Source organism: Hyla sarda, chromosome 3, assembly GCF_029499605.1.
Source record: "Hyla sarda isolate aHylSar1 chromosome 3, aHylSar1.hap1, whole genome shotgun sequence".
Taxonomy (NCBI): domain Eukaryota; kingdom Metazoa; phylum Chordata; class Amphibia; order Anura; family Hylidae; genus Hyla; species Hyla sarda.
This window is the reverse complement of record NC_079191.1, coordinates 246,002,419-246,016,455: the sequence shown is the minus strand read 5'-3', so window position 1 is coordinate 246,016,455 and position 14,037 is coordinate 246,002,419. Positions and strand designations below refer to the sequence as shown.

At 46.6% G+C, this 14,037-nt stretch overlaps 1 protein-coding gene across 2 annotated transcripts in view; it reads left to right on the top strand.

Annotated features, from left to right (window-relative positions):
* The window catches only part of LOC130362242 (amine sulfotransferase-like), a 53,040-nt gene extending 41,179 nt beyond the window's left edge, over positions 1-11,861 (top strand). For both annotated transcript variants that reach the window (XM_056566404.1, XM_056566403.1), the window contains exons 6-8: positions 706-819; positions 6,455-6,521; positions 10,868-11,861. In XM_056566404.1, coding sequence (XP_056422379.1) covers positions 706-819; positions 6,455-6,521; positions 10,868-10,998 — 312 coding nt within the window. In that variant the 3' untranslated portion in view covers positions 10,999-11,861. The remainder of the gene's footprint in view (positions 1-705; positions 820-6,454; positions 6,522-10,867) is intronic.
* The last annotated feature ends 2,176 nt before the right edge of the window (positions 11,862-14,037 follow it).

The window sequence follows — 14,037 nt, the reverse complement described above, 5'->3', positions numbered from 1 at the left end:
TTCAGCCACCATAGCTTGCACCTATGAACTCTGGTGACATCATCAGCTAGTATAGCAGCCATCTTCTCTGCATCTCTCTCATTTCTCAGCAAGCTCAGCTAAAGGGGACACACGGCTAGTGCATCTTCCTAAAGGGGGGGCACCTGCCATATACTCCTCCATCTATTGTCCTCTACTACCAGTTCCCTGTGCTATATACTGAGGATATTCAGGTTGTATACATATTATTGGTGTTGTGGGGACAGGACTGTATTGATTTAATATTCTTGTTGTATGATAGGTTGATAACCTGAGTATTTGTGGAGGCAGGTGCCCTGGGTGGGGTTTCTCCCCTTCCTTATGGTAGGGGGTTTCCCCCCCCCCCCCCCTCGTTTGTGCAGTGGCCAATTGGGCCTTTTTTAATTGGTTTTAACTGTATTGTCTGCTTTTTGTACTATTTATATGTAATAAAGGTATACTTTTTGGATTACAGTTATTGTGGGTGTGCATTATATTGCGTATTTCTCTTTCTTTTTGTGTAATACTTCCCCTTTCCAGCTGGATTAACTTCTGCCTACAAAATCTGCAGAGTATCTGCAACGTGTTGTCCCTTCCTCAAGCACTGTAGGAACACACATAATCCACCTGTAGAGGCATTATAACCCACATTCACTGTTTTATTACGTATGTGTATTGAAGTCATTGTTGTTTTTTTTTCTATTTCAGGACCTTCGATCTGCTGTGAAGAAAATCTGTACATTTGTGGGCGTAAACCTCGATGAGAAAGAAATAGACACCGTGGTGGAAAAAGCAACTTTTAGGAACATGAAACACGATCCTTGTCACGATGCCGGCTGGCAGGTAGTGGACCCTCTGTGCCAGAGAGGGATTGGCGTGGACCGTGCTAGTGGACCGGTTCTAAGCCACTACTGGTTTTCACCAGAGCCCGCCGCAAAGCGGGATGGTCTTGCTGCGGCGGTAGTGACCAGGTCGTATCCACTAGCAACGGCTCACCTCTCTGGCTGCTGAAGATAGGCGCGGTACAAGGGAGTAGGCAGAAGCAAGGTCGGACGTAGCAGAAGGTCGGGGCAGGCAGCAAGGATCGTAGTCAGGGGCAACGGCAGAAGGTCTGGAAACACAGGCAAGGAACACACAAGGAACGCTTTCACTGGCACTAAGGCAACAAGATCCGGCAAGGGAGTGCAAGGGAAGTGAGGTAATATAGGGAAGTGCACAGGTGAAAACCCTAATTGGAACCACTGCGCCAATCAGCGGCGCAGTGGCCCTTTAAATCGCAGAGACCCGGCGCGCGCGCGCCCTAGGGAGCGGGGCCGCGCGCGCCGGGACAGAACAGACGGGGAGCGAGTCAGGTAGGGGAGCCGGGGTGCGCATCGCGAGCGGGCGCTACCCGCATCGCGAATCGCATCCCGGCTGGCAGCAGGATCGCAGCGCCCCGGGTCAGAGGACGTGACCGGAGCGCTGCAGCGGAGGGAGTGAAGCGAGCGCTCCGGGGAGGAGCGGGGACCCGGAGCGCTCGGCGTAACAGTACCCCCCCCCTTGGGTCTCCCCCTCTTCTTGGAGCCTGAGAACCTGAGGAGCAGACTTTTGTCAAGGATGTTGTCCTCAGGTTCCCAGGATCTCTCTTCAGGACCACAACCCTCCCAGTCTACTAAAAAAAAATTTTTCCCTCTGACCTTTTTGGCAGCCAAAATTTCCTTGACCGAGAAGACGTCCGAGGAGCCGGAAACAGGAGTGGGAGGAACAGATTTGGGAGAAAAACGGTTGAGGATGAGTGGTTTGAGAAGAGAGACGTGAAAGGCATTAGGGATACGAAGAGAAGGAGGAAGAAGAAGTTTATAAGAGACAGGATTAATTTGACACAAAATTTTGAAAGGACCAAGATAGCGTGGTCCCAACTTGTAGCTAGGGACACGGAAGCGGACATATTTAGCGGAGAGCCATACCTTGTCTCCAGGGGAAAAAACGGGGGGAGCTCTTCTTTTCTTATCCGCGAACCTCTTCATGCGTGAAGAAGCCTGTAAGAGAGAATTTTGGGTCTCTCTCCATATAATGGAAAGGTCACGAGAAATTTCATCCACAGCGGGCAGACCAGAGGGCAAGGGGGTAGGGAGGGGGGGAAGAGGGTGACGGCCGTACACCACGAAAAATGGGGATTTGGAGGAAGATTCAGAGACCCTGAAGTTATACGAAAATTCGGCCCATGGAAGGAGATCTGCCCAGTCATCCTGGCGGGAGGAAACAAAATGTCGCAAATAATCACCCAGGATCTGGTTAATTCTTTCTACTTGTCCATTGGACTGGGGATGATATGCAGAGGAAAAATTTAATTTAATCTTGAGTTGTTTACAGAGAGCCCTCCAGAATTTAGACACGAATTGGACCCCTCTATCCGAGACAATCTGCGTAGGCAACCCGTGAAGACGAAAAATGTGTACAAAAAATTGTTTAGCCAACTGAGGCGCAGAAGGAAGACCAGGAAGAGGGATGAAATGTGCCATTTTGGAGAATCGATCAACGACCACCCAAATAACGGTGTTGCCACGGGAAGGGGGTAAATCAGTAATAAAATCCATACCAATCAGAGACCAAGGCTGTTCGGGGACAGGCAGAGGATGAAGAAAACCAGCGGGCTTCTGGCGAGGAGTCTTATCCCGGGCACAGATAGTGCAGGCTCGCACAAAGTCCCCAACATCCGTCTCCAGAGTCGGCCACCAATAGAAGCGGGAGATGAGTTGCACAGATTTCTTGATGCCCGCATGACCTGCGAGATGGGAGGAGTGACCCCATTTGAGGATTCCGAGGCGTTGGCGTGGAGAAACAAAGGTCTTTCCTGGAGGAGTCTGCCTGATGGAGGCAGGAGAAGTGGAGATCAGGCAGTCAGGTGGAATGATGTGTTGCGGAGGGAGATCAACTTCTGAGGCATCCGAGGAACGAGAGAGAGCATCGGCCCTAATGTTCTTATCGGCAGGACGAAAGTGAATCTCAAAATTAAATCGGGCAAAGAACAGAGACCACCGGGCCTGGCGAGGATTCAGCCGTTGGGCCGACTGGAGGTAGGAGAGGTTCTTGTGGTCGGTGTAGATAATAACAGGAAATCTTGATCCCTCCAGCAGATGCCTCCATTCCTCAAGTGCTAATTTAATGGCTAGAAGCTCTCGATCCCCGATGGAGTAGTTCCTCTCCGCAGGAGAGAAGGTCCTAGAGAAAAAACCACAAGTGACAGCATGCCCGGAAGGATTTTTTTGTAGAAGAACAGCTCCAGCTCCTACTGAGGAGGCATCAACCTCCAATAGGAAGGGTTTGGAAGGGTCAGGTCTGGAGAGCACGGGAGCCGAAGAAAAGGCAGACTTGAGTCGTTTAAAGGAGTCTTCTGCTTGAGGAGGCCAGGACTTGGGATCAGCATTTTTCTTGGTTAAAGCCACGATAGGAGCCACAATGGTAGAAAAATGTGGAATAAATTGCCTGTAATAATTGGCGAACCCCAAAAAGCGTTGGATAGCACGGAGTCCGGAGGGGCGTGGCCAATTTAAGACGGCAGAGAGTTTGTCTGGATCCATCTGTAGTCCCTGGCCAGAGACCAAATATCCTAGAAAAGGAAGAGATTGGCATTCAAACAGACATTTCTCAATTTTGGCATAGAGTTGGTTGTCACGAAGTCTCTGAAGAACCATACGGACATGCTGGCGGTGTTCTTCTAGATTGGCAGAAAAAATTAGGATATCGTCCAGATATACCACAACACAGGAGTATAACAGATCACGAAAAATTTCATTGACAAAGTCTTGGAAGACGGCAGGGGCATTGCACAGTCCAAAGGGCATGACCAGATACTCAAAGTGTCCATCTCTGGTGTTAAATGCCGTTTTCCACTCGTCCCCCTCTCTGATGCGGATGAGGTTATAGGCGCCTCTTAAGTCCAATTTAGTGAAGATGTGGGCACCTTGGAGGCGATCAAAGAGTTCAGAGATGAGGGGTAAGGGGTAGCGGTTCTTAACCGTGATTTTATTAAGACCGCGGTAGTCAATGCAAGGACGTAGGGAGCCATCTTTTTTGGACACAAAGAAAAATCCGGCTCCGGCAGGAGAGGAGGATTTACGGATAAAGCCCTTTTTTAGATTCTCCTGGACGTATTCGGACATGGCAAGAGTCTCTGGGGCAGAGAGAGGATAAATTCTGCCCCGGGGTGGAGTAGTACCCGGGAGGAGGTCGATAGGGCAATCATAAGGCCTGTGAGGAGGTAGAGTCTCAGCTTGTTTTTTGCAGAAAACATCCGCGAAGTCCATATAGGCCTTAGGGAGACCGGTTACTGGAGGAACCACAGAGTTACGGCAAGGGTTACTGGGAACCGGTTTTAGACAGTTCTTGGAACAAGAGGACCCCCAACTCTTGATCTCCCCAGTGGACCAATCCAGGGTTGGGGAATGAAGTTGAAGCCAGGGAAGTCCAAGGAGAATCTCCGAGGTGCAATTGGGGAGGACCAAAAGTTCAATCCTCTCATGATGAGATCCGATGCTCATAAGAAGGGGCTCCGTGCGGAAACGTATGGTACAGTCCAATCTTTCATTATTTACACAATTGATGTAGAGGGGTCTGGCGAGACTGGTCACTGGGATGTTGAACCTGTTGACGAGAGAGGCCAAAATAAAATTTCCTGCAGATCCAGAGTCCAAGAAGGCCACTGTAGAGAAGGAGAAGGCAGAGGCAGACATCCGCACAGGCACAGTAAGACGTGGAGAAGCAGAGTAGACATCAAGGACTGTCTCACCTTTGTGCGGAGTCAGCGTACGTCTTTCCAGGCGGGGAGGACGGATAGGACAATCCCTCAGGAAGTGTTCGGTACTAGCACAGTACAGGCAGAGGTTCTCCATACGGCGTCGTGTCCTCTCTTGAGGTGTCAGGCGAGACCGGTCGACCTGCATAGCCTCCACGGCGGGAGGCACAGGAACAGATTGCAGGGGACCAGAGGAGAGAGGAGCCGAGGAGACGAAACGCCTCGTGCGAACAGAGTCCATATCTTGGCGGAGTTCCTGACGCCTTTCAGAAAAACGCATGTCAATGCGAGTGGCTAGGTGAATAAGTTCATGTAGATTAGCAGGAATTTCTCGTGCGGCCAGAACATCTTTAATGTTGCTGGATAGGCCTTTTTTGAAGGTCGCGCAGAGGGCCTCATTATTCCAGGACAATTCTGAAGCAAGTGTACGGAATTGTACGGCATACTCGCCAACGGAAGAATTACCCTGGACCAGGTTCAACAGGGCAGTCTCAGCAGAAGAGGCTCGGGCAGGTTCCTCAAAGACACTTCGGATTTCCGAGAAGAAGGAGTGTACAGAGGCAGTGACGGGATCATTGCGGTCCCAGAGCGGTGTGGCCCATGACAGGGCTTTTCCGGACAGAAGACTGACTACGAAAGCCACCTTAGACCTTTCAGTGGGAAACAGGTCCGACATCATCTCCAGATGCAGGGAACATTGGGAAAGAAAGCCACGGCAAAACTTAGAGTCCCCATCAAATTTATCCGGCAAGGATAAGCGTATCCCAGGAGCGGCCACTCGCTGCGGAGGAGGTGCAGGAGCTGGCGGAGGAGATGACTGCTGAAGCTGTGGTAGCAACTGTTGTAGCATAACGGTCAGTTGAGACAGCTGTTGGCCTTGTTGCGCTATCTGTTGTGACTGCTGGGCGACCACCGTGGTGAGGTCAGCGACAACTGGCAGAGGAACTTCAGCGGGATCCATGGCCGGATCTACTGTCACGATGCCGGCTGGCAGGTAGTGGACCCTCTGTGCCAGAGAGGGATTGGCGTGGACCGTGCTAGTGGACCGGTTCTAAGCCACTACTGGTTTTCACCAGAGCCCGCCGCAAAGCGGGATGGTCTTGCTGCGGCGGTAGTGACCAGGTCGTATCCACTAGCAACGGCTCACCTCTCTGGCTGCTGAAGATAGGCGCGGTACAAGGGAGTAGGCAGAAGCAAGGTCGGACGTAGCAGAAGGTCGGGGCAGGCAGCAAGGATCGTAGTCAGGGGCAACGGCAGAAGGTCTGGAAACACAGGCAAGGAACACACAAGGAACGCTTTCACTGGCACTAAGGCAACAAGATCCGGCAAGGGAGTGCAAGGGAAGTGAGGTAATATAGGGAAGTGCACAGGTGAAAACCCTAATTGGAACCACTGCGCCAATCAGCGGCGCAGTGGCCCTTTAAATCGCAGAGACCCGGCGCGCGCGCGCCCTAGGGAGCGGGGCCGCGCGCGCCGGGACAGAACAGACGGGGAGCGAGTCAGGTAGGGGAGCCGGGGTGCGCATCGCGAGCGGGCGCTACCCGCATCGCGAATCGCATCCCGGCTGGCAGCAGGATCGCAGCATCCCGGGTCAGAGGACGTGACCGGAGCGCTGCAGCGGAGGGAGTGAAGCGAGCGCTCCGGGGAGGAGCGGGGACCCGGAGCGCTCGGCGTAACAATCCTCTTTCTAATTATACATTTGTGCCTAAAGAGCATTTAGACAAAAGTAAAGGAGATTTTTTACGCAAAGGTAAGTACAATTAATGGGATAACCTGGAAAAAATAAACAAACAGAATTCACAAAAAATAAACAAACAGTATTCTGTTAACCCCTTAAGGACCGTTTTTCCGTTTTTGCACAGAATTTTTTCCTCATCATCTTCTAAAAATCATAACCCTTTCAATTTTTCACCGACAGACTCATATGGGGCTTATTTTTTGCACCACCAATTGTACTTTGTAATGACATCAATCATTTTACCACAGAATTTACGGCGAACCCAGAAATAAAATATCTGATGGACAAAATTGGAACAAAAAGCAATTTTGTAACTTTTGGGCCCACTGGACCACCAAGGAGCAGTTAAAATGTACCTTTAGACACTGGTGTCAGCTTTGACAACGGCGATCTAAAGGGTTAATAGCCGGCTATTAACGCCAGCCCTCAATTACAAGAATCGGCCATGTATACACGTCCTTGGTCGTTAACCAGTTAAAGTGTTACTGTCATTAAAAACAATGTTGATGAGACATGACAAAAGTTGTTGATCTCACTCCTCATACCCGCTACCATCACAGGTTATAAGCTGGGGAAGCGGGTGACATTGCCCTCTGCTACCCAGCTGGCTGAGAGATCTGTACATTTCATGCATAGACTTCTGCATCGACATGTCAAAAGTTGTTTTTTTAATGTCAGTAACGCTTTAAGGACAGCAAGTTTTGGCCCTGTGGACACAACCAATCTATTTTTGTATTTATGTTTTCTCCTTATTTCTTCATATGAGGGCTTGTTTTTTTTGTGTGACCAACTGTACTTTGTAATGACACCTTTCATTTTTTCTTTCATGTATTTTTTAGTGAACATTAGTACGATACCCATATTTACATAGCTTTTCTCTTATTGTGCTACTTTCATTAAAAAAAAGTTAGACTTAGTAATAAGTATGTCTAAAATTGCTCTATCGTGATGTGAAGAAAAATCAGACATTTTGGTGTTTCGCATTTTTAACGTTGTTCGTTGTGTTGGATCATTAACATTATATTTTAATACCTTGTAGGAAGAAATGTAGATGGCACTCACCAGGCTCGTTGCTTCATAACTCTTTAATGTGCAAGCAGAGGTGCAGTGTCAGGCAGGTATCATGGCAGGAACGCCGGGGACCTCAGCATGGTGGTAACAGCTGTGTCGTACTTCCTGCCATGATACCTGCCTGACTCCGCACCTCTGCTTGCACATTAAAGATTTATGAAGCAATGATCCTGGTGAGTGCTGTCTACATTTCTTCCTTACACGGCATTTTGGAATCGTCTATACAATTTATTAGACTGAACACCTTTCAGAAATGTTTGCTTCTATACACACACCTGTGGTTCTCCACGTTCCGTAATTACAGCAGTTTAATAGTTCAAGCTCTTTTTCACATCGCAATAACCTAAAATGTTACAGCTTTGGAGCCAAAAGAACAGATAATTGGTCACTGTCCCTATAATTAATGCTTTTAAAACAGCTTTAAAAAAAAAAAAATGATTGCAATCTGCAAACCAGGGGAAGACTAAGGGGGCATTTCCCCACAGGAAATAATTGGACTGATAATGACCGAAAAGATTCCCCCCCAATCCAGATACGGATCCTGTAATGGATATGTGCTGCCTACACTTATGAGGGGAGGAGGAGTCAGTGCAGCCAGTGGAGTTAGTGTGCACTAGCAGTAAAGTGTACATCCTGTAGCAGGTGCGTGACATCCCTATCAGCAACCCTGAGCTGTCCCTGCACCACAACAGTGTGCCCACCTCAGTCAAGACTTGTGTTTTCTGGGTGTGTCTGCATGTTAAAGATACTAATTTATTGTAGCAGTTACAGTACAATCGATTATTAGGATGTAACTCAAGATTAGTACAGGATAAGCAATACAATGCATGAATTAAGGGCACCTATGCAGGCTGTAGATCCCTCCGCTCTGACCTCTTACACATTCACAGCCTGCCTCCCACAGTCCAGCCCGCATTGCTGTCTTCTGAATTCACTGCTCCCTGTTGGCACCTGTAATGAGGAGTCTAAGGCTCAATTTTATTGAGTAATGCAGCATTTAGTGGTTCTGCCCTTTTGGCCCCTCCCCTTTGTGGCTTGGCCCACAGACAGGTTATCCCCCAGATTTGTTGGGTTCCTGCTTGAGATGCTTTTTAGCGTGTCATTTTGTAATATCAAATGCAGATATATTTTTGTTGTAGCCACGGGGTGTTAAGAGAAATACCTTATCACTTCGTGACACCAAGGCACCGTTATCCTATACACGGACAGAGGTTGGAGACAGCTTCTCCTGGGTCAGACACGGGGAGTAAATGAACACACTGACATCAGGTTAAGGATAACTGTCTTTACTAAACAGGGTGCAGATGGTATTACACAGACAGTCTGGTGCTGGGTTAGAAGATGAAGCATAACCCCTTGGGAGCCCTGTTGCCTTGCTGATATTTGTGCTGCTTTCACCAAATGAATTGATACTTACTTGAAAGATGGGTAGATTAATCCTGCTAGGTAGGGTTCTGTCAAGGTCTTGTAGCCTCCTCCGCCAGGGCATGAACTTCCACCATGCGGGTATTCCTTGCAGAATGACGGGATTGAATACATTTGATCTGGGCCTTCCCTTGAGGCTTCCACACACAACACACCTTAACCACACTGTTGCTCAGAGTAAACACAACTGTGAGCTGGGGCAACTCCTCCCCCACTACACTATATGGGTAGAATTTAGGGGTTCCCATTGGCAGGCAGGGTCACATGGGGTTTACACTGCTCTTTCTTAAGGGTACAGTAACACATTTAACATATATCAGAATAACAACATAATTAAAAAAATACATGTTACTTTCTTAATAAAGTGCAAACATAATTAATAGAACTAAAAGTCTCTCAGTGGGCCCAACACCTGTGCTCCAAGGCTGCCTAAAGCAGTCCGAAGGCCACAGGACAGCCATTGGTGCTGGGATGCCACATTTTGTTCTCAAGTTCTCGGTCCAATACTAATTGTGAGGATGAGGTTGACTCACTGTGGTGCAAAGTGCAAAATGTAGACTTTTCTTTACTTACTTAGCGGTGGCCATGTGACATGAAAACTAGAAACACATATCCAGGGAAGTCTTTCTGATGTTGCAGTCATGCAGCACTAGCTACCACCGACTATAATAGTAATCATTGGGTCATAATGACCAGCTGTGCTCAGTGCAGAGCTGCACATCAGACTGCCAACCCTGCCAACCTATTGTAAGGTGTTCCCTGTGCCTGACTAATCTTCTGACCTCCTGCCTGTTTTCTGATGTTGCCTTTACCTGTTGATTTTTTACCATGTTACTCTTTAGGCTTAACGCATATCTCGTCTCTGACTCTGTATGTGCCTTTATGATTTTGCCCGTGTGCTACTGGCTTGGTTTGTCTTACTATTCTGATTACTCTGATGCTCCTGCATGTAGTTTGACACCCAGTTGGGGGCTACCATTTAAGGCGGATCATCTAAGTAGGTAGGGACAGTGGTTTGGGGAGAGTTCAGATCTGCACTGTTCCCTACCCTGATGTGATACATTGGCTAGGAGGATCATGTGACCAAAACATCATTATTCTGTGTACAAAAAATTTAGAATTGTCAACCCTTTATGCATTTGTTACCTCAGTGTATGCAATACACTTGGTGCAATGCACATAAACACATTTGTGTTAACTCCTCAGTACCTGATACACATTTATGCATTATGCAAAACCTTTTTACTCCTAGCCACCAAACAACTTTCTTAGGATAGTAGCTGAAACAGTCATACCGAGACACTAAAATGTTACATTTGAATGTAACATTTAAATATTATGTGTAATGTAAATGCATTTTTCATGCCCCAGAAAATAGCAAGCATGCTTCCTTGTCCTTATCTTTGCTTGCCCTTTGCCAAACTGATAGGAAAAGTGACAGATTTTGTTGTATTTTTTTTTCCATTGAGGTGAGTAAATAGTCCACTTGTCATTGATCTTCTAAAAGGCATATCATTCTGATTTAATGCAATACTTACTGTAAATGTGGGCATTCATCTGAGTAAAATGTTTAGCGATAAGCCACTACATGTGGGAGTGGTTTGTACACGTGATAAGCACACCATTGTACCTGCCCCATGGTTTTATCACACAGGAAGAAAAAAGCCAAGAAAAGCGCAAGACAAAAGAAAGCTGGTGACACTCAAATGGATATAAATAATCCTGCTTAAAAAGGTCACTGGGAATTATTTTATAAAATGTTGGAAAGGATGTATACTCTAATCTGATTTTCTCTCTATGTTCTTAACTACGCTGCTCATTAAACATAAACTAACTCAACTTCTCCTTATATTCTTTGTAAGGGATTGTTGGTGACTGGAAAAACATAATGACTGTAGCACAAAGTGAAAAATTTGATAAAGTTTACAAAGAGAAGATGGGAGATCTACCTATCAAGTTTTTGTGGGACCTAAATGAAGAAAATGCATCTTAGAGTTCTGCTGTCTTCATAACAACCAGGGATGGACAAGAACCTCTGAAGAAATGTGTCTAAGCCCCTTCCCTCCAATGGCAACATCGCTATATGTGGGAAAAAAGGAAAAACTGAATCCATAATCTACATTATCATGTTACTTACACACTTAAAGGAAAACTCTCAGCTTGCTCCACCCGCACTAACCAGCGGTACTGGCTGATCACGGGGGACTTTGATCAGTTTGATGCTTACTGTGCCCGGATCCGCCACAGTAATGAAGTGCTAACTGGCACAGGCGGCGTTAACTGGCACTCTGATGTCAACTGGCACTCTGATGTCACCGCCGCTGGCTACAGCGCCACCCAGCTCATCAATATTCCTCCCTCCGCCTCTCCCTCTTCATTACAGAGTGGGGAGAAGAGGCACAGTAAGCATCAAACTGATCAGCGTCCCCCGCATCAGCCCGTACTTCTGGTTAGTGCGGGGGGAACAAGCTGACAGTTTTCCTTTAACCCCCTTGAAGACGGAGCCATTTTTCATTTTTGCACTTTTGTTTTTTTCCTTTTTTCCTTCTAAAAATCATAACGCTTTCAATTTTCCACCTACAGACCCATAGGAAGGCTTGTTTTTTGTGCCACCAATTTTACATTGTAATACTGTCAATCTTTTCACCATCAAATCCACAGCGAAACAAGAAAAAAAATATTTGTGAGGCAAAATTTTTTAAAAAAAAGCGCCATTTTGTTACTTTTGGGGGATTTCGATTCAACGCAGTGGATTGTTTGGTAAAAATGACACCTTCTCTTTATTCTGTAGGTCCATACAATTAAAATGATATCAAACTTATATAGGTTTGATTTTGTTTTACTTGTTTTAAAATTTTTTTTAACTTTTTGTACAAAAATTGGAATTTTCAAAATTGCCATCTTCTGACCCCTATAACTTTTTTATTTTTCCATATACAGGGATGTATGAGGGCTAATTTTTTGGCGCCGTGGTCTTATATGCAAAGTGAGGTGATATTTATGAAGATTGTAAGCTCCCTTTTATTTAAAAGTAGACAGGAGCATAGTTTAAAGGGGTACTCCGGTGCTTGCACATCTTATCCCCTATCCATGCACGCGGCACCCCGTTAGTAATCAGTCCCCGGAGCGTGTTCGCTCCGGGTCTGATTAAGGTCGACCGCAGGGTCGGCGGCATGTGACGTCACGCCCCCGCCCCCGTGTGACATCACGCCCCTCAATGCAAGCCTTTTGGAGGGGGCGTGATGGCAGTCATGAGCGGACACACTGAGCTACCCAGCCACAGCAGTGATCTCGCCCTTGTGACTGCTGGGCGACATCCGCAGTGTGAAATATGCTGTGGATGCGCTCTATGTGACTATACACTGCGTCCCATTCATACTGTGTTTCCGCAGTGTTAGAGGTATCTGTCAGCATCATGTCAAAAAGAGTGATGCTGACGTATACTGTAGCAGCTCCATTTATTTCTGAAGGAGACTGCTACAGTATACATTGGCATCCCTTTTTTGACATGACAACGGACACCTATACTGCAGAAATGCAGTATTAATGGGGACTATTCATATAATGATGCCCTGAAAGCCAAAGGGGGCTCCTCTCCTTCTTGGTCCTACCAGGCGGTCAGGCAACCAGATATGGGCTATAGTCGAACCGGTGGAAGGGAAGTTGCAGGATATTGGGAAATGGATTCCTCTCAAAAAAGTTGCTGGTCCCCAAATATTGTAACAGATGTTTGCAATGGGTTTTGATCCCGGACAGGGATCTTCGTCATCTCTGCCTGACGGATATCCCTGTCCAGGATCAAAACGTGTTGCAAACAAATAAACATCTCTTACAATATTTGGGGACCAGTCAGGAGAAATGATATCAGTGACCTGAGTGACGTCTTCTCTGCTGTCTTTCCTTTTCTTCCTCATCTGGTCCAGACGCCAGGACTTCTTCCAGCTCCATCTTCTTTGCAGAGTTTGGTTCCTTAATTTGTCAGCAGATCCTTATCCTCTGTATGAAGACAATAATCATTAGATTTCTGCCAAATACTGTACCCCCTGAATATAATACTGCCAAATACTGTACCCCCTGAATATAATACTTCACCCCCTGAATATAATACTACAAACCACTACCTCCTGAATATAACCCTGCCACGCACTGCACCCTCTAAATATATTATTGTCACACCGTACCCCCTGAATATAATACTGCCACACACTGTACCCCCTGAATATAATACTGCCAACCACTGTACCCCCTGAATATAATACTGCCAGCCACTGTACCCCCTAAAGATAACCCTGCCACACGTTGTACTCTCTAAATATATTATTGCCACACACCATACCTCCTGAATATAATACTACCACCCACTGTACCCCCTCAATATAATACTGTCATATACTGTATCCCTGAATATAATACTGCCACACACTGTACCCCTGAATATAATACTGCCACATACTGTACCCCTGACTATAATACTGCCACACTATACCCCTGAATAGAATACTGCCACATACTGTACCCCTGAATATAATACTGCCACACACTGTACCCCCTGAATATAGTCCTGCCAACCACTGTACCTCAAAATATAATACTGCCATATACTGCAGCCCTGAATATAATACTGCCACACACTGTACCCTCTAAATATATTACTGCCACACACTGTACACCCTGAATATAATACAGGTACACATTTTACCACCTGAGTAAAATACTGCCACACACTGTAGCCTCTAAATATAACCCTGCTATATGCTGTATATTGAATATAATATAAATCTTCCTCCTGATTCATTTGTTCCACCCTCTTTCTCGCTAGACTTGTAAGTCTTCTTCATGCTCCCCTAAACTCCCCCCTACATTCCTAAGTCCTTTCCCATGTAAATAACATCACTCCCCTACCACCAACATACAGTCCCATGTAAATAACATCCCTTCCCTATCACCACCATACAGTCCCATGTAAATAACATCACTCCCCTACCACCACCATACAGTCCCATGTAAATAACATCACTCCCCTATACCACCA